The sequence below is a fragment of the Mesoplodon bidens genome, assembly GCF_964165515.1.
Source record: "Mesoplodon bidens genome assembly, chromosome: 11".
Lineage (NCBI taxonomy): Eukaryota > Metazoa > Chordata > Mammalia > Artiodactyla > Ziphiidae > Mesoplodon > Mesoplodon bidens.
The window spans coordinates 25,391,052-25,411,257 of record NC_138167.1 but is presented as its reverse complement, the minus strand read 5'-3'; the positions used below and the strand labels follow the sequence as shown (position 1 = coordinate 25,411,257).

The 20,206-nt window shown below is 39.7% G+C and overlaps 1 protein-coding gene across 7 annotated transcripts in view; it reads left to right on the top strand.

Annotated features, from left to right (window-relative positions):
• The window catches only part of DENND5B (DENN domain containing 5B), a 210,393-nt gene that overhangs the window by 81,389 nt on the left and 108,798 nt on the right, over positions 1-20,206 (top strand). For 4 of the 7 annotated variants that reach the window (XM_081247879.1, XM_081247883.1, XM_081247885.1 and 1 more), the window contains exon 2: positions 17,573-17,638. The exons of 1 other annotated variant lie outside the window; for it this stretch is intronic. In XM_081247879.1, coding sequence (XP_081104005.1) covers positions 17,573-17,638 — 66 coding nt within the window. Of the gene's footprint in view, positions 1-17,572; positions 17,639-18,398; positions 18,684-18,725; positions 19,325-20,206 lie in introns of those variants that run through there. 2 more of the 7 variants (XM_081247882.1, XM_081247881.1) reach the window with 2 other exon arrangements.

Genomic DNA, 20,206 nt, shown 5'->3' with positions numbered 1-20,206 from the left:
TAGAGTTATTTTTAGTGTTAAATTAACTCTCTTCAGAGATGAATAGTAGATAGTAATATTTGATAACTACATGGATTATGGCACTGTTAACCGAGGAAGATCTTTGGGGCAGAAGAGGAGTTAGCTTTCAAAGTGTTGAAGTTGAGGCTGCTGGTACTGCTAAGATGAGTGGAGATTCTCGATGAGAAGGAGGAATTGTGAATTGAAACTCAGGGCTAAAGATCACCTTGAGGGTTTTCTTCTGTGTTTTTCTGGTGGAGAGGGGAAGGAGGAGTTTGTTTTTCCCATAGAGAAGAGGAAAATTCTACTCGCCCTCCCATTTTTATCCTTCTTGGTGGGTTTTGTTTCGTGTTAATTTCGAAACCTTAAGAAAGTGGTTTTTCCCCCCCACCAGAGGTGACCTTCTTCTTTCTTAATATGCTGGACAGTAGCTTTGGGAATCACAGTCTCTTGTAGAAATGGGAAGGTCTTGGTCATCTTACAGGTCATGTTGCCCCCATGCCCACCATGCCCCCCACCCCCTTCCCCATGTATGTGAACCGTGATGTCCTGGGTCTGTGCTTAACCTCAGCACCATTTTAAAACCTAGAGTCTCGTTAGTTCATTTTAAAGCCTGAGTGTTCTAGCTCACGTCCAGCATATTAGAGGAGGGCCTGGAAGGCCTTTGGTGAAAGTGCGCACTGATGCACAGAGACTCAGAGGCCGTCACATCAATGGACCATTCTAGCTACCAGCAACTTCAGGTAATTCTTGGAATAATACTGCTTCTTTTTGATTCTTATAGGAAGATTCTGTTTCCCAGTGAATCCTGTTACTAATATTTATTTTGCCTGATTTTGCTCATGTTAGAATAATTTCATACACCATGGGGCAGTAGCATTAGTAAAACAAATGTTTTCCTAATGAAACAAAAGAAATAATTTCTTTTCTTCAGAAAACATGCTTGAATTCTTATGCAGGATTTTTTTTTTTGAAGAGAGTAGGGGGAATAAAATGGTATTCCTATGTAAGTTAATTGGTATTCCTGTCAAACTAAACTGGGTTACACGTGTGTCTGAACACCTTATATATTTTTTTTTTTTTTTGGTGAGAGTATTGGCAGCAAAAAGTGACGAATAGAAGTGGAGGGAAAGGTCTACATTAGCTCTGTGCAAATAGCTGCTTCTTTGAGTCAAGCAGCAGAAAAGCTTCCGTTTGAACAGCTCAGAACTCTATGTCTGTAGTATTACTTGTCAGCTATAATATTTTAATGGTAGGTGACTTTCTTTTGTTACTAAAGGCAAAGGGTGGCTCTCTTGGAGGCTCTTTAGCAGAGAATAAGTTCTTTAGCAATAGGAGAAGATTTGTTTTATTTTGTATGATAAAATGCAACATGAAGAATAACATTAACATGCTTTCCCAGAAATACGTTGGATAAATGATTCTCACAGAAGGTAGGTATCTAATAATACTGCATACTAATAATGTGTTATTATAGTAATAAAATAATCTGTATATTATGTATGAGGAAATTTTTGCTCAAAGAAATTGTGATTTGCCCTAGGCTACTAGACTCCAGGATATTCAACTAGAACTAGAACCTTGTTTTCTTTTTTTTCCTTTTTTTATTGATTTTTGGCTGTCGGGTCTTCGTTGCTGCGTGTGGGCTTTCTCTAGTTGCAGCAAGTGGGGGCTACTCTTCATTGTGGTGCACAGGCTTCTCTTTGCGGTGGCTTCTCTTGTTGTGGAGCATGGGCTGTAGGCGCACAGGCTTCAGTAGCTGCAACACGCGGGCTCAGTAGTTGTGGCTCACAGGCTCTGGAGCACAGGCTCAGTATTTGTGGCACATGGGCTTAATTGCTCCATGGCATGTGGGGTCTTCCTGGAGCAGGGATCGAACCTGTGTCCCCTGAATTGGCAGGCGGATTCCTAACCACTGCGCCACCAGGGAAGTCCCTAGAACCTTGTTTTCTTGGCTATAATTATTATTTATAATAATTAAATAATAAATAAACCCTTTTATATTATTTATAATAATTATAATAATAAACCCTTTCCTCTTAGAGAGTTTCATGATGTCAGTTATACTACTTCAATGGCTTTTTAAAGTTTCTTTCTTGTTTCATATTTTATTACAAAAGGGATAGTATGACAAGCATGGATTAGGAGCCAAACGGGTTGTTTTTTCATCATTAGCAGAGGACTATAGATCCTGGCTTCATTGTTAAGGTTATTTTTGCAAGTAAATAATGTACTGTTGTGTTCTATGCTTGGTGGTAGGATGCACAGTGCCTAGTAAGAATTTATGTGGTCTTTGTCCTGAGTTCCTGGCACTGAACTTCTAGAACCCTGGGGATTTCCTGGTAATAGAAATATTATCCTAATGAGGCAACTAATGATGGGACTCCTAGATAGCTTCAGGTAGGGGTTGGTCACAGAAGGACACTGAACCAACCTAGGAGAGGGGAGGAGATTGGAGATTGTGTTTCAATAACATGGCTAGTGATTTAATCAGTCGCGTGTATGTAATGGAGCCCCAAACTTTATTTTTTTAATACTAATTTATTTTTTTATTGAAGTATAGTTGATATACAATGTTGTGTTAATTTCTGCTGTATAACAAAGTGATTCAGTTATACATATATATATATATACATTCTTCTTTTAATGTTCTTTACCATTATGGCTTATCATAGGATACTGAATATAGTTCTCTGTGCTGTACAGTAGGACCTTGTGGTTTATCCATTCCATATATAATAGCTTACATCTGCTAACCCCAAATTCCCACTACATCCCTCCCCTAATCCCCTAGGCTCAGGTTTTTTTTTTTTTTATACAGCAGGCTCTTATTAGTCATCAATTTTATACACATCAGTGTATACATGTCAATGCCAATCGAGCAATTCATCACACCACCACCCCCACCGCACCGCGGCTTTCCCCCCTTGGTGTCCATACGTTTGTTCTCTACATCTCTGTCTCAATTTCTGCCCTGAAAACTGGTTCATCTGTACCATTTTTCTAGGTTCCACATATATGCGTTAATATACGATATTTGTTTTTCTCTTTCTGACTTACTTCACTCTGTATGACAGTCTCTAGATCCATCCGTGTCTCAACAAATGACCCAATTTCGTTCCTTATTATGGCTGAGTAATATTCCATTGTATATATGTACCACATCTTCTTTTATCCATTCGTCTGTTGATGGGCATTTAGGTTGCTTCCATGACCTGGCTCTTGTAAATAGTGCTGCAATGAACATTGGGGTGCATGTGTCTTTTTGAATTGTGGTTTTCTCTGGGTATATGCCCAGTAGTGGGATTGCTGGGTCATATGGTAATTCTATTTTTCATTTTTTAAGGAACCTCCATACTGTTCTCCATAGTGGCTGTATCAGTTACATTCCCACCAACAGTGCAAGAGGGTTCCCTTTTCTCCACACCCTCTCCAGCATTTGTTGTTTGTAGATTTTCTGATGAAGCCCATTCTAACTGGTGTGAGGTGATACCTCATTGTAGTTTTGATTTGTATTTTACTAATAATTAGTGATGTTGAGCAGCTTTTCATGTGCTTCTTGGCCATCTGTATGTCTTCTTTAGAGAAATGTCTATTTTGGTCTTCTGCCCATTTTTGGATTGGGTTGTTTGCTTTTTTAATATGGAGCTGCATGAGCTGTTTATATATTTTGGAGATTAATCCTTTGTCTGTTGATTCGTTTGCAAATATTTTCTCCCATTCTGAGAGTTGTCTTTTTCATCTTGTTTATGGTTTCCTTTGCTATGCAAAAGCTTTTAAGTTTCATTAGGTGCCATTTGTTTCTTTTTGTTTTTATTTCCATTACTTTAGGAGGTGGATCAAAAAAGATCTTGCTGTGATTTATGTCAAAGAGTGTTCTTCCTATGTTTTCCTCTAAGAGTTTTATAGTGTCTGGTCTTACATTTAGGTCTCTAATCCATTTTGAGTTTATTTTTGTGTATGATGTTAGGGAGTGTTCTAATTTCATTCTTTTACATGTAGCTGTCCAGTTTTCCCAGCACCACTTATTGAAGAGACTGTCTTTTCTCCATTGTATATCCTTGCCTCCTTTGTCATAGATTAGTTGACCATAGGTGCGTGGGTTTATCTCTGTGCTTTCTATCTTGTTCCATTGATCTATGTTTCTGTTTTTGTGCCAGTACCATATTGTCTCGATTACTGTAGCTTTGTAGTATAGTCTGAAGTCAAGGAGCCAGATTCCTCCAGCTGCGTTTTACTTTCTCAAGATTTTTTTAGCTATTCGGGGTCATTTGTGTTCCCAAACACACTGTGAAATTTTTTGTTATAGTTCTGTGAAAAATGTCATTGGTAGTTTGATGGGGATTGCATTGAATCTGTAGATTGCGTTGGGTAGTGTAGTCATTTTCACAATATTGATTCTTCCAATCCAGTAACATGGTATACTGCTCCATCTGTTTGTATTGTCTTTAATTTCTTCATCAGTGTCTTATACTTTTCTGCATACAGGTCTTTTGTCTCCTTAGGTAGGTTAATTCCTAGGTATTTTATTCTTTGTGTTGCAGTGGTAAATGCGAGTGTTTCCTTTATTTCTCTTAGAGATTTTTCATCGTTAGTGTATAGGAATGCATGAGATTTCTGTGCATTAATTTTGTATCCAACAACTTTACCAAATTCATTGATTAGCTCTAGTAGTTTTCTGGTAGCATCTTTAGGATTCTCTATGTATAGTATCATGTCATCTGTAAACAGTGACAGTTTTACTTCTTTTCCAATTTGTATTACTTTTATTTCTTTTTCTTCTCTGATTGCTGAGGCTAGGACTTCCAAAACTATGTTGAATAATAGTGGTGAGGGGCCTCCCACTATTATTTATTATAATAAATAATATTTATTATTAAATAAATAAAAAATAGTGGTGAGACTGGACATCCTTGTCTTGTTCCTGATCTTAGAGGAAATGCTTCCAGTTTTTCACCATTGAGAATGATGTTTGCTGTGGGTTTGTCACATATGGCCTTTATTATGTTGAGATAGGTTCCCTCTGTGCCCACTTTCTGGAGAGGTTTTTTTTTTTTTTTTTTGCGGTACGCGGGCCTCTCACTGTTGTGGCCTCTCCCGTTGCGGAGCACAGGCTCCAGACGCACAGGCTCAGCGACCATGGCTCATGGGCCCAGCCACTCCGCAGCATGTGGGATCCTCCCGGACCGGGGGACGAAACCCTGTCCCCTGCATCGGCAGGCGGACACTCAACCACTGCGCCACCAGGGAAGCCCCTGGAGAGTTTTTATCATAAATTTGTGTTGAATTTTGTTGGAAGCTTTTTCTGCATCTATTGACATGATCATATGGTTTTTATTCTTCAGTTTGTTAATATGGTGGATCACATTGATGGATTTGCGTATATTGAAGAATCCTTGCATCCCTGGGATAAATTCCACTTTATCATGGTGTATGATCCTTTTAATATGTTGTTGAATTCTGTTTGCTAGTATTTTGTTGAGGATTTTTGCATCTATATTCATCAGTGATATTGGTCTGTAATTTTCTTTTTTTGTAGTATCTTTGTCTGGTTTGGCTATCAGGGTGATGGTGGCCTCATAGAATGAATTTGGGAGTGTTCCTTCCTCCACAACATTTTGGAAGAGTTTGAGAAGGATGGGTGTTAGCTCTTCTCTAAATGTTTGATAGAATTCACCTGTGATGCCATCTGGTCCTGGACTTTTGTTTGTTGCAAGATTTTTAATCACAGTTTCAATTTCATTACTTGTGATTGGTCTGTTCATATTTTCTATTTCTTCCTGGTTCAGTCTTGGAAGGTTATACCTTTCTAAGTATTTGTCCATTTCTTCCAGGTTGTCCATTTTATTGGCATAGAGTTGCTGGTAGTAGTCTCTTAGGATGCTTTGTATTTCTGCGGTGTCTGCTGTAACTTCTTTTTCTTTTCTAATTTTATTGATTTGAGTCCTCTCCATCTTTTTCTTGATGAATCTGGCTAATGGTTTATCAGTTTTGTTTATCTTCTCAAAGAACCAGCTTTTAGTTTTATTGATCTTTGCTATTGTTTTCTTTGTTTCTATTTCATTTATTTCTGCTCTGATCTTTATGATTTCTTTCCTTCTGCTAATATCGGGTTTAGTTTGTTCTTCTTTCTGTAGTTCCTTTAGGTGTAAGTTTAGATTATTTATTTGAGATTTTTCTTGTTTCTTGAGGTAGACTTGTATAGCTATAAACTTCCCTCTTAGAACTGCTTTTGCTGCATTCCATAGGTTTTGGATCATCGTGTTTTCATTGTCATTTGTCTCTAGGTGTTTTTAGATTTCCTCTTTGATTTCTTCAGTGATCTCTTGGTTATTTAGTAACGTATTGTTTAACCTCCATGTGTTTGTGCTTTTTACATTTTTTCCCCTGTAATTCATTTTAATGTCATAGCGTTGTGGTCAGAAAAGATGCTTGATCTGATTTCAATTTTCTTAAGTTTACTGAGGCTTGATTTGTGACCCAAGGTGTGATCTATCCTGGAGAATATTCTGTGCACACTTGAGAAGAAAGTGTAATCTGCTGTTTTTGGATGGAATGTCCTATAAATATCAATTAAATCTATCTGGTCTATTGTGTCATTTAAAGCTTCTGTTTCCTTATTTATTTTCATTTTGGATGATCTGTCCATTGGTGTAAGTGAGGTGTTAAAGTCCCCCACTATTACTGTGTTACTGTCAGTTTCCTCTTTTACAGCTGTTAGCCTTACGTATTGAGGTGCTCCTATGTTGGGTGCATATATATTTATAATTATTATATCTTCTTCTTAGATTGATCCCTTGATCATTATGTAGTGTGTTTCCTTGACTCTTGTGACATTCTTTATTTTAAAGTCTATTTTATCTGATATGAGTATTGCTACTCCAGCTTTCGATTTCCATTTGCATGGAATATCTTTTTCCATCCCCTCACTTTCAGTCTGTATGTGTCCCTAGGTCTGAAGTGGGTCTCTTGTAGACAGCACATATATGGGTCTTGTTTTTGTATCCATTCAGCAAGCCTGTGTCTTTTGCTTGGAACATTTAATACATTCACGTTTAAGGTAATTATTGGTATGTATGTTCCTATGACCATTTTCTTAATTGTTTTGGGTTTGTTTTTGTAGGTCCTTTCCTTCTCTTGTGTTTCCCACTTAGAGAAGTTCCTTTAGCATTTGTTGTAGAGCTGGTTTGGTGGTGCTGAATTCTCTTAGCTTTTGCTTGTCTATAAAGCTTTTGATTTCTCCATTGAATCTGAATGAGACCCTTGCCGTGTAGAGTAATCTTGGCTGTAGGTTCTTCCCTTTCATCACTTTAAGTATATCATGCCACTCCCTTCTGGCTTGTAGAGTTTCTGCTGAGAAATCAGCCATTAACCTTATGGGAGTTCTCTTGTATGTTATTTGTCGTTTTTTCCCTTGCTGCTTTCAGTCGTTTTTCTTTGTCCCTAATTTTTGCCAATTTGATTACTATGTGTCTCGGTGTGTTTCTCCTTGGGTTTAACCTGTATGGGACTCGCTGCGCTTCCTGGACTTGGGTGGCTCTTTCCTTTCCCATGTTAGGGAAGTTTTTGACTATAATCTCTTCAAATATTTTCTTGGGTCTTTTCTCTCTCTCTTCTCCTTCTGGGACCCCTAAAATGCAAATGTTGTTGCATTTAATGTTGTCTCAGAGGTCTCTTAGGCTGTCTTCATTTCTTTTCATTCTTTTTTCTTTATTCTGTTACGCAGCAGTGAATTGCACCATTCTGTCTTCCAGGTCACTTATCTGTTCTTCTGCCTCAGTTATTCTGCTATTGATTCCTTCTAGTGTATTTTTCATTTCAGTTATTGTGTTGTTCATCTCTGTTTGTTTGTTCTTTAATTTTTCTAGATCTTTGTTAATAAACATTTCTTGCATCTTCTCGATCTTTGCCTCCGTTGTTTTTCTGAGGTCCTGGATCATCTTCACTATCATTATTCTGAATTCTCTTTCTGGAAGGTTTCCTATCTCCACTTCATTTAGTTGTTTTTCTGGGGCTTTATCCTGTTTCTTCATCTGGTACATAGCCCTCTGCCTTTTTATCTTGTCTGTCTTTCTGTGAATGTGATTTTTGTTCCACAGGCTGCAGGATTGTAGTTCTTCTTGCTTCTGCTGTTTGTCCTCTGGTGGATTAGGCTATCTAAGCGGCTTGTGCAGTTTTCCTGATGGGAGGGACTGGTGGTGGGTAGAGCTGGCATTGCTCTGGTAGGCAGTGCTCAGTAAAACTTTAATCCGCTTGACTGCTGATAGGTGGGGCTGGGTTCCCTCCCTGTTGGTTGTTTGGCCTGAAGCAACCCAACACTGGAGGCTACCTGGGCTCTTTGGTGGGGCTAATGGCAGACTCTGGGTGGGCTCACGCCAAGGAGTACTTACCAGAACTTCTGCTGCCAGTGTCCCTGTCCCCACGGTGAGCCACACCTCCTGCCTCTGCAGGAGACCCTCCGACACTAGCAGGTAGGTCTGGTTCAGTCTCCCCTGGGTTCACTGCTCCTTCCCCTGGGTCCTGATGCGTACACTACTTTGTGCATGCCCTCCAAGAGTGGAGTCTCTGTTTCCCCCAGTCCTGTCAAAGTCCTGCAATCAAATCCCACTAGCCTTCAAAGTCTGATTCTCTAGGAATTCCTCCTCCCATTGCCAGACCCCCAGGTTGGGAAGCTTGATGTGGGGCTCAGAACCTTCACTCTAGTGGGTGGACTTCTGTGGTATAATTTTTCTCCAGTCTGTGAGTCACCCACCCAGAAGTTATGGGATTTGAATTTGCTGTGATTGTGCCCCTCCTACCGTCTCATTGTGGCTTCTCCTTTGTCTTTGGATGTGGGGTATCTTTTTTGGTGAGTTCCAGTGTCTTCCTGTCGATGATTGTCCAGCAGCTAGTTGTGATTCTGGTGTTCTCGCAAGAGGGAGTGAGAGCACGTCCTTCTACTCTGCCATCTTGGTTCAGGCTCCCAGTCGAGCCCCAAACTTTAGACACCAAAGCTCAGTGGAGCTTCCTGGTTGATGAACACATTGTTGAGGGGGTGAGGTAGTGTGTAACACACCCTGATTCCACAAGGAGAGAGCATGAAAGTTCTGCAGTCCTTCCCAGACCTCAGCCTGTGTGTATCTTCGTTTGTCTGGTCCTTCTGATTTGTATCCCTTGTAATAAAACTATAATCATAAGTATAGCATTTTCCTGAGTTCTGTGAGTTATAAATTGTCAGACTAGAGGGGTTTGTGGGAACTTCCAAATGTATTGCCGGTCTGTGAGAAGTGCAGGTGGCCTGCGGAATCTCTGAAATTGGGGCAGTCTTACTGGGAACCGTGCCCTCTAATGGGTAATGCCTGCACTAACTCCAGGTGGTTAGGGACAGAATTAAATTGGGGTACCTCCAGCTGAGTCTGAAACAGAATATCTGTATTGTATACTCCTTTGGTTCCCAGTGAATAAACTTCAGTAATTGAACTGTATTTATATTTAATGTTAACTAAATAAAGTATGGCTCTTTAAATTTGATGTAATCAAGAAGGAAATATATTATGAGTCTCTTAGAAATTCACAACTTACTGGATGGATGTTGATGTACTTTTATTAAGATCTTAATCAAAATAAACTTTTAGGATTACCAGAATTCAGGTTTCTTTATCGATGAACATTTTTCAGTAGTGTCTATGAATTTTCAGAGATCCCTCCAGCTTCTTTTGCTTGATTCCCTTTGTGACCAGCAGCCTACATCTGCAAGATTGCCAGCTGGATTTAGAGGTTGTAGATTTAGAAAGGGTAATAAGCCCATTGTGAGTTAAAACCTGTGGTCTTGATTAGTAGCTTAGTGGTGGGTATATGGCTTCTTCTATGAAAGGTAGAGAGCATCCATAGAAAATGGGCAAATTCTATCCCATATTTGAAGAACTATACTCATCATGCATTTGAGCACAGTAGCAGGCAGTGTAGAGCATTACCAAGGAAGAGAAGGTGCAGTATAGTCAGGGATTGGCATTATAGTCAGAAGGTCAAAACTAACACAAATTAAAATTCAGGCTAATCCAGAAATATAAAAATAGCTAACTGTTGTAATAACAACCCTAGTCTATCAGTGGCTCAAAACAATAGAAGCTTATTTCTCATTCATTGTTTAGTCTAATGTAGGCCAAGGTGGGAAGGGGCTCTGTTTTGCAGAGGCATTCAGTGAGCCAGGTTTCTTCCATGTGTGGCCTTCCCGTCTTTAAGGCCCCATTTCCATTTGCATTTAGCTGATGAGCAGCAGAAGAAAGACAGGTTGTGTGCCTCAAGCTGGAGGTGACACCCGTCACTTCTGCTCCCATTTCATTGGTAAGAAATAGTCTTTTGGCCCCCACCCAGATGCAAGGATATTGGGAAGGAGAGGAGAACATGGATGTTGGTGAGCACCTGCTGTCTGTCATAAATCCAGTATCAGTAATAGCTGTTCACTGGTGCTAAGATAATTGGCATGGCTTATTCAAGTGAGAATGGTTTGGGACTCTTTCAAGGAGTGCCAGAGGGAGAAAAGATAAAGTGGAGAGAATGCAGTCCCTCCTGGATTCAGTGTCCTGTATAAATGTTATCAAACTCAGGTTTGGCTGCTTGATGCTTGAAAGCCAATACTTGAGAGACAAGTGCTGGTAGGAATGGAAAGCTTGCTTTACTCAGGAGGCCAGCAACCTGGGGAGAAAGCGGACTCATGTCTGAAAACCAACTCCGAAAACTCTGCTCTACCATGAAATTTTTAAAGGGAGAATTATTTGAGGAGGGCGTCAGAGTCTTTGTTCTCTTCCACTGTGTGCAGACTTTCTTCTGATTGGTTGGTGGTAAGGTAACAGGGCAGTGTTCCAGGACTCTTGTGCTCAGCCTGAAGTTACCATCCTCCATCTGGGTGGGGGCCTTAGTTGCTGCAGAAGAACTCAAAGGTATTTTGAGAAATATATTCCTTGTGATGGAACCAGGACCCTGCCCTGTGGCAACACTACTCTTTCTTGACTGCTCCTCCTTTGTTTCTGCATTCCCTCCCTTCCCTGATAAGCAACTGTTTGAATCTGCCCTTTGGGACTCAGGGAAGGTCAAGGAGGCTGAATGAAGCCTATTTCCTGCAAACAAGAAATGAGTGACATGGAAAGGATTTGTACCTGGGAGGGCTTCAGAGGGTCCTGTTCTGTTTCATAAAGGCTTACAAGGGTAAAGTAGGTAAGCTGTATGCTGGGGATAGGAAGTGTGGTTGCCTGGGGAGTACACCCTGTATCAGCCATAATGTAGTATGGAATGGGCAAACCAGCTCTCTGTGTAGAATTAGGAAGGCAAGGTAGGAGAGTGAGAGATCCTCAGAGGACTGGACTGTCCTCATCAGACCTAGAGCATCAGTCACTGTGCCCGGCATAGGCACACTGGAAATGTGTCTTGAATGAGTTAACATCCTCCTGTCTTTAACAAAACAAAACCTGAAACCCTTCCCTCAACCCCACATTCTCCTCCAATATTATCCCTTTATCATCTTTCCAGCAGAACTCCTCAGAAGAGTTGATTATGCTCTCTGCCTCGACTTCCTCTCTTTGCAGTCTTTCTTGGAACAACGCCAGACAGGTTTCCTCCCGCACACCACGCAGAAATCTCTTTGTCAAGGTCACAGTGACTTCCTGTTGTCAGCACCGTCCTTGTTAAAACATTTTCTTTAACTTGGCTTCCATGATGCTTCTGGTTTTCTCTTAACTCACTGACTGCTTTTTCTCATTTACCTTTTTCCCAGTTCCTCATCCTCTTCCCAGCCTCTCAGTGTTGCTTGAGTCCCCTAGGTCTGACCCCAGGCTTCCTCTCTTCATCTACAGTCATTTCCTACGTGATCTTACCCAGTCCTGTGATGTGAAATACCGTGCTTTTTATGTTTCTAACTTTTCCCCTGAATTTAAATTCTTACACCTAGGGGCTTCCCTGGTGGCGCAGTGGTTAAGAATCCGCCTGCCAATGCAGGGGACACGGGTTCGAGCCCTGGTCTGGGAAGATCCCACATGCCACAGAGCAACTAAGCCTGTGTGCCACGTCTAATGAGCCTGTGCTCTAGACCCCGCGAGCCACAACTACTGAAGCCCACGCAACTAGAGCCCGTCCGCAACAAGAGGAGCCACCGCAATGAGAAGCCCGCGCACCGCAACGAAGAGTAGCCCCCACTCATCACAACTAAAGAAAGACCATGCGCAGCAACGAGGACCCAACACAGCCAAAAATAAATAAATAAACAAACAAACAAATAAAAATTTTAAAAAATATTCCTATATCTAAAGGCTTATTCAAAAACTTCTCTTGGATATCTAATAGACATCTCAGAGTTAACATATCCAAAACTGAATTCTTCATTCCAGCTCCCTGACAGCCCTCCTCCCCGCAGTAAAATCCCCATCTTCTCCATTGTTCCTTGTTTCAGAAAATAACTACCCTATTCATCCGGGTGCTTAGACCAAAATCCATGGTATCACGATATCCTTCTTGACTATTTGTTTCGCTCACATCTAATCCGTCAGCAAATCATATATAATATTTATGCCTTCAGAATGTATTTAGAATCTTATCACTTCTCACCACCCTAGCACTCTCTCTCTAATCCGTACTGCCATCATCTCTTGCCTGGACCGTTGCAGAAGCTCCTAACTGATCTCTTTGCATCTACCCTTGACCACTACAGTCTGTTCTCTCAGCTGCCAGGGTGATCTTTTTAAAACAAAGTCACTTCTCTGTTTAAGACACTCCAGTTACTTCCCGTGATACTTAGTATAAAATCAAAAGTCCACACCACAGCCTACAAGGTCCTGTTTTATCTGGCTCCTGGCTATCTCTCTGACTTCATTTTCCACCACCTCACTCAGGTGCATCGGTGTCCTGGTCTTGCTGCATCTCAGCTGGGACAAGCTCACTTGTACCACAGGGACTGTCCACTTGCTATTTCCCTTGCCTGAAATACTCTTTCCTCAGATGACCTCGTACATAGAATTAAGAGCACAGACTCTGGAGTCAGACTGCTTAGGTTTGAATGTCCTCGTTATCTGACCTGAGCAAGTTATTTAACCCTTTTGTGCCTCAGTTTCTACATCTGTAAAGTGAGAACAATAATGGGACCTACTTCACAGAGTAATTATGCTGCTGAAATGGGTTAATACATGTAGAGCACTTCGAATAACGCCTGCCTATAGTGAGCTCTGTGTGTTAACCATGTGACGGCTACTACTGCATCAGGTCTCTGCTTATACGTCGCCTGCTCAGAGATGTCTAAATAGCTGGAGAATTATCAGAATGAATAGCGAATATGCAGCCTCCTGGGGGATGTGCTTCGAAGGGGACAGCTTACTGTGGTGTAGAGACAGCACATGTGCAGGAAATGTCTTTCTGTGAATGTCACAGGAGTGCCCCTTTATTTTAGTTCCCACCGTGAAGGTGCCCACCCCTCCTCACCCACCCCCATTTCTCTTTCCCTGGTCAGTCTCCACTGCTGCCTAGTATTGCCTCTCCCAACTCCCGCTCATACTAATTCAGGCTGGGTCTTTGGAAATAGACATTTGGAGACCTGTAGGGTTAGACGTGGGAAGGAGAAGAATTACCTCACCACCATGTCATCCCTTTTTCTTTGCCTCAGCATGGACTTCTTAGGCAGCATCCATAGTGTCTCCATTTCCTCCTCTCACCTTCATCAAAATACTGAGGAAAAATTACTGACTGTGAGTATTCTGTCCGTGTGTGTGTGTGTGTGTGTGTGTGTGTGTTTTAACTTTACCTTTAGAGAGAAAAGGAACACAATGAAAAAGGGACAGGGCAGAAGAGATTACCTGTTTTAACTTCCCTTCTGTTTTCATTATTCCTATCAGCAAACTTTCTTTAAAGCATCTAGACTTCAGTGATATCCCTCAGGGACAGGAGCATAGGGAAGTATTGGGAGACTTGGCCTTGTCTTGTGGAGAAATACCCTGTTCAGAAATAGACTGTGGTGGAAATGGACAACAAGGGAGGGAACTCACTGGGGCCCTAAGAGTGGGAAGGTTCAGAGAGCGGATGAATGAAGAAATATGTAACAGGGTCTCTCAGCCTGAGAAACAGCTCCAAGGTTCACAGGTCTCCCTCTACTTGCAACCTCACGCACAGACTATAGAAATCCTCACCAGTGACTTGGAGCTGGGGGCAGGGTCCCCTACTCCCAGTGCCAATTGAGAGGAAGCATGGAGCTACCAAAAGGCCAGATCTCGTGTTCCCAGCCACAGGGAGAAGAGGTGTATTTCTGGTATTCTAACATCATCTACAAAGTAAGAAGAGGATTAGATTCTTTGTAATATGATATTTCAGAAACTTTATGAGAGTTAAGAAATTTTTAGAGCTCAGTCCTTCTAGACCTGCCCGTATACATTCTAGTATGTTAAGTAAAAATATTAGTTACATTTCTTTTTTTTTTTTTGGCCACATGATGCGGCTTGTGGGATCTTAGTTCCCTGACCAGGGATCCAACCCAGGCCCTCGGCAGTGACAGCCTGGAGCACCAACCACTGGACCGCCAGGGAATTCCCTAGTTACATTTCTTTTATAGTCATACATTATCTTTTTAAATATATGTGCTGTAAAGTAGACCTTGAAATCCAAGTTTGGTTTAATGGTGATTCACATTATAGCTTTGCATGAAGCAGATGCACTTATTTCACTGGAAATTCTCTGAATTATTTAGGCCATAGTTAATTGGATTTTGGTAATCAGGAGGCAGAAATAAAATAATTGAATCTCAAATCTGTTAAAATTATTTTTGCTTATGTACCATTCTCCATATAACTGGCCAGAGTAAAATGATCTGGAATAGCTTTCATATTTTTTCTTTTTGTCCAGTAAAACCAGAAACAAAGACTATATGAAGTAATTGGTAAATATAATGGCAGTGATACTCTGAACACAGCCAAGAGTTTACATCTTAAACAGGGCAGGATAGGCTATAGATAAGAGCTAGGCAGAATTATCAGACCATTGAATGGATTAGTTTCCCTACTTTGTGTCTCATTTCTGTAAGAGGGATATTCAGCGTCATTTGTAAAATTCATGCTTGCTTTTCTAAATGGGGAGATATTTGTGTCACTTGGAGTAAGTAATCTAATATTACCCTACTCTGCTACTACTCTAATTAGTAGTTGTTATTCCCGTGACGCAGAAAGAGGAAACGCCTGTAGTATATATTCAATGAATGAGGTCTGCTTCTCCACTTCTTTCATGTTAGTCCCAGTTGTAACAATATTGCCTCCCAGGAGTATGCAGTAACCTGGGGGTGTGGAGGAGCGCACTGACTTGTGTGCCCACTGGGGCACCCTCAACCAAGGGCTTTGCACACTGGGTGTATTTTGGGGGGCTGTTCAGAGGTCTGTTTTGGGTCATCTATCCCTGATGATAGATGGATGTCAGTTCACAGTTCTGGCCGTCCCTAAAGACCCAAATAATTTCCGTAGTGATTTCAGGGTGCCCTTAGCCATTTATAATGAATCAGTTCCTTTATTCCTTCAGTTCAGGAGTTCCATAGGTAGCTTTCCCAGCCCTGTGTTTGTTGTTTTGTGGAGGGAGAGCATAGAAAATTTCTGCAAACCTTGTTTGGGATCTAGAACTCTCACGATATCTGTGGATAGATAAATAGCATCCCAAAGTAGAAGCTTAGTCTGTGCTACTCTCTTGGGATCATTCAGTCCTTTGAGATGTGGATAGGAAGGTTCCCCGGCTATTCGGACCCTACAGTGATCATTATTTGGCTCTTTAAAGGAAAGACTCTGACATCTCTAAGACATACAGAAGTTTACACACCCTTCAAAGCTTCTAAGTTACAGAGCTCTAGTGTGAATTTTTTAATAGCCTGTGTCCTCATTGTAGTAAACTTTTCCCCAAGAGTTGATACTTCTTAGTTAATGGTACATAAGAGGATAGTTGACTAATGGAATCTCTGTACCGAGCAAACTTGAGCTTGTGTTTGCATAGCTTATTTCTCTTAACTGTTACCCTATACCAGAATCATGAGAGTTGCCATTTTGCTGGAAGTTCATACTGTGGGGCCTAGCCTCATCTTTGGTGAAGACAGTGCTCTAGGTATTAAGAGGAACACAACTGTTAGTTATATTTATGAGACTTGGAGGAGCACAGACAAGCTTCTGATTAAAATAGTGAGCAAACAGCAGTGACAGAAAATAATTTATCAGCTGCTTATGCCAGCAAATTAATGGAAAAAAGAAAAGAGTGCCTACATGAAGCAGTGGAAAAATGGATAAGAATGTAAATAGATTACAACACTTAATCTTCTTAAATTAGTAATATATTTCAAAGTATAAATTATTCTGTGAGAAATCAGAATGGTGCCCAAAACTAGTTTCTTACTACAACATGAATCCACAGCCATTTGGAACAAAATGCCACACTTGATGTGTTTTATTACTTTTAATCATTTGGATGGATTAACAGTAAGATATCTGTGTTAGCCTTTACAAAAGGTAGACTACTTATAAGATTGGATATAATACATGTTTTTGTCCTTACATTAAGTATTGGAATGTAATTTTTAAAAGCAGACTTGATTTTTAGGACACTTTTAGATTTACAGAAAAATTGAGAAGATAATAAGAGAGTTCCCATATACACCCCACCACACCTCCCTCCATGCACAGTTTTCCCTGTCATTAACATCCTAGGGTAGTATGATGCTTGTGTTGCAGTTAATGAATCAGTATGATACATTATTGTTAACTAAAGTCTATACTCCATTCAGATTTCCTTTTGTTTACTTAATGTCCTTTTTCTGTTGGAGGAACCCATCCAATATACCACATTACATTCAGTTGTCTTGTCTCCTTAGGCTCCTCTTGGCTATGACAGTTTCTCAGGCCTTACTTGTTTTCGATGACCTTGACAGTTTTGACAAGTATTCATCAGGTATATTGTAGGTTGCCCCTCTTGAAATTTGTATTATGTTTCTCTACTGATTAGACTGGGGTTATAGGATCATATAGTAGGACTATGTTTAGCCTTGTAAGAAACTGCAAACTATCTTTCCTAAGTGGCTGTACCTTTTTGCATTACCACCACCAATTTACGAGAGTTCTGTCTCTTTGCATACTTGTCAGCATTTGGTATAGTCAGTTTTTTGGACTTAGCCATTCTGATAGGTTTGCAGAAATTGGGATGCAATTTCCATAGTTGGTCATTTAGTCTTACTACCATATTTTATTATATCTGACTATAGAAACATTAGCTTTTTCCTGATATTTCTCTTTAAATTAGCATTAAGAAAAGTGTGTACTTTTTCCCATATGAATAACTGTTACAGATGTTTCAATAGCATTTCGCTTATTACATTAAAATACAATTACCTATTCTCCTTCCTTTCTTATTACTAATAGCTTATAAGCTACGTACTATTAGTGTTAAGCTATGTTCCGTTGATGTTAATGTCTCATGTTTAATTGCTTTTGTTTAATTTTTTAATTCTCATTTTCCATTCTTCTTCACAGTCATTTTTGCTTTTTTGTTTGTTTGTGTTTCTTTGTTCATAAAGCTTTTTTGTTTCTGTTACATTATGTAGTTTTGTACCAATGGCTAGAAGCAGATCGTCATGGCAAGAGCCAAGATGCTGCAAATACGGCTTCAGGTAAAAATAAAAATAAAAGTTGAGGTGTTAGAAGTTATTATTTTAATTCATCCCAAGACCATCAAATTGCTTCTTTATTCAGTTTTGCTTAGGCAAAAAAAAAGGTATTATTTTGTATTTCTGTTCTCTCATTTGCATCTTAATTTTTGTAAAGACCTCATTTGCTTCAAGCCTTGAAGAAATTATTTATTCATCAGTATTTAAGCTCTCTTGGCAGATATGTCCTATTTTCTTGGGAGGAAAGTCTTAATTGTAGCTTAAGGTCAGTAGGAGGTTACTTGGCAATATTACTTGAAATTAAGTCCACTTGTAGTTGTCGTGGGGGATATTAATATTTGCACAAATTTATAATCCTTGTTTATTTCAGGATAGTGTTTAAAAGGTGGATTTTAAGTTAAGTAAAGCATACTTAGGTACTTTCCATTTCCTGGGAATCCAAATTCTTAGACCGATTCATTTTTCCTGCTAAGTCCTAGCAATAAATTCTATGTTAGAGGTTCATGGGTTCAAAGTGCAAAGGTTAGGCTGTTGCTCTGTCTCACACCTCCAAAAGGCGTCTCCAGGATTCTCTGCTTTGACTGGTACTAGTAGGAATAGCTGCATGTACTCACTTCTGAATCCTTAACAGTGTTATCAGAAGTATCACTCAGATTTTCTCCAAATTTTCTTCAAAATAATATTTGCCAAGACAGCTGTGTATATAGCAACGATCTTCCCCCCTTCTAAAGCAGTCTCATAAGAAGTGATGGTGGTGGTGGTGGTGGTGGTGGTTCTGTTTTTCTTTTGTTGGATTTGTATTTCTGGTTCGTGGGTTTTTGTTTTTGTGAAATTCTTTTTCCCTGGCGGTGGTTTTCCTTCTCTCTCTTCTGGTTGATTCATTGTGCCTCAAGAGGGTGTGGTGTTCCTTCCTTAACAGGACAATTATATTGAAAATGGCAGTATCATGACTTTTCTGATTTATTTCCTGACCCATTAGTGTAACTTGATATATGAATGAAGATAATGTTACTATTTTAACCAAACTGAGGCAGGAATTCATTAAAAGGTAAGTGTTGCAAGGAGTTATATCCTGCATTATATGTTGTTTCTTCTGCTCCTGCAGTATTTCATATTTTATTTACATTTGTGAATGATAAAATAAGCATTTTTGGTATTTGAGGGTGGGCGAAGGAGAGGGTTTCTTGACGGCTGGGTATTATCTGAGGATATCCCGTTGCTGTGTCACTAGCACAGTCAGCAGCATAAACTTTAGAAAACCAGGAGAGAATTCTTGTTTTTCTTTTTCTCTGACTTTAAGTGAAAAGTAACCTTTCTTTTTTTAATGAAGAAGTAAATAATCTAAAAATTCTTAGCGTTTGAATGAGAATCTAGTACCAGCTTAAAGGTACCATTTACGCTTTCTGAAATCAACAGTGAGCCCTGACTCCTTTCTTCAGACGTAGTGACCCATGGATGGTTTCACATTTTCTATTGACTTTCCCATACCCTAGAGGCATGGTGCAGAAATTGATAAACTTTCCTTAGGGATGCCTTTGACAGTTTCTCTTCTAGAAGTGAAAGCTCTCTATCTCTTAGAAGATGGAAATATGAGGTAGAAAGACAAAGAGATGAAGTGCTTGCCTAAATAAGTAAGAGGAATCCAAAGGAAAATGATCATTAGCCAAGGGCTTAAATTAGAAGTAAAAGGTTAGTTGCTGCAGTAAATCTATTTAAATTATGTGCCTTTATTCAAAAACGCTCCTGTGTATTTTGTATTGCAGTCTCCAGCAAGATTTTACAGTGTGGCTTTTCCCTCCTTCTGTGATCTGATAAGTTTTGCACTGAAAGGTGTTTTAGTATATGTCTTTTATATTTTTACCAGAGACGGAAACTGAGTCTAACTAGGTGTCCAAATATGACTCATGAATTGCTTTATGATATTTTTATTTGTACAGATACTGGTAGGTGGCATTTATCTTTTGATACATCAGCTTGTGTTTTATACTTACTTAGAACTTAACAAGTAGAAAGAACACAGGAGACAGAATGGTATTGCTCCCAAGGTGTTCTAATTCCTTAATCTCAACTTTTTGACACTGAGAATTTAAGATCCATCCATATTAAAATATTTTGTGAAAGTAAGGCATTTGGAGGTAACAGGTCGAATGGGAGTTAATTTGGTCAAGGACATAAAGAACTGAGCTAACAATTATTACTGAATTTTCTTATATATAATAATCAAAGGATAGTCTTTTACCTTTCCAGAATTTTAACAGGTGATGAAATTGGCTTAGAATAGCTTGTTTCTTTTCAGAGGTTAGTGTGCTTAATGTGTTCTATCTGCTAAACCAGATAACTCAGTAATGATGTTTCTGATTCTGTTAATAATGTTACTTGTAAAAGCATGGAGATGCAGTCAAATTTACCAGAGATTTTTGTGGGAACTCAAGCAAAGTTGCCTCCTTTGGGCACTGCAGCATTAAGTCTATCCATGTACAAAATTTCAGGATCTTAAGAAGTATAATTAGCTTAATTTGAGATGTTTCTTTAGTGAGTTAAATGTTTCCAAATATTTTTTTTTTTTGGTCA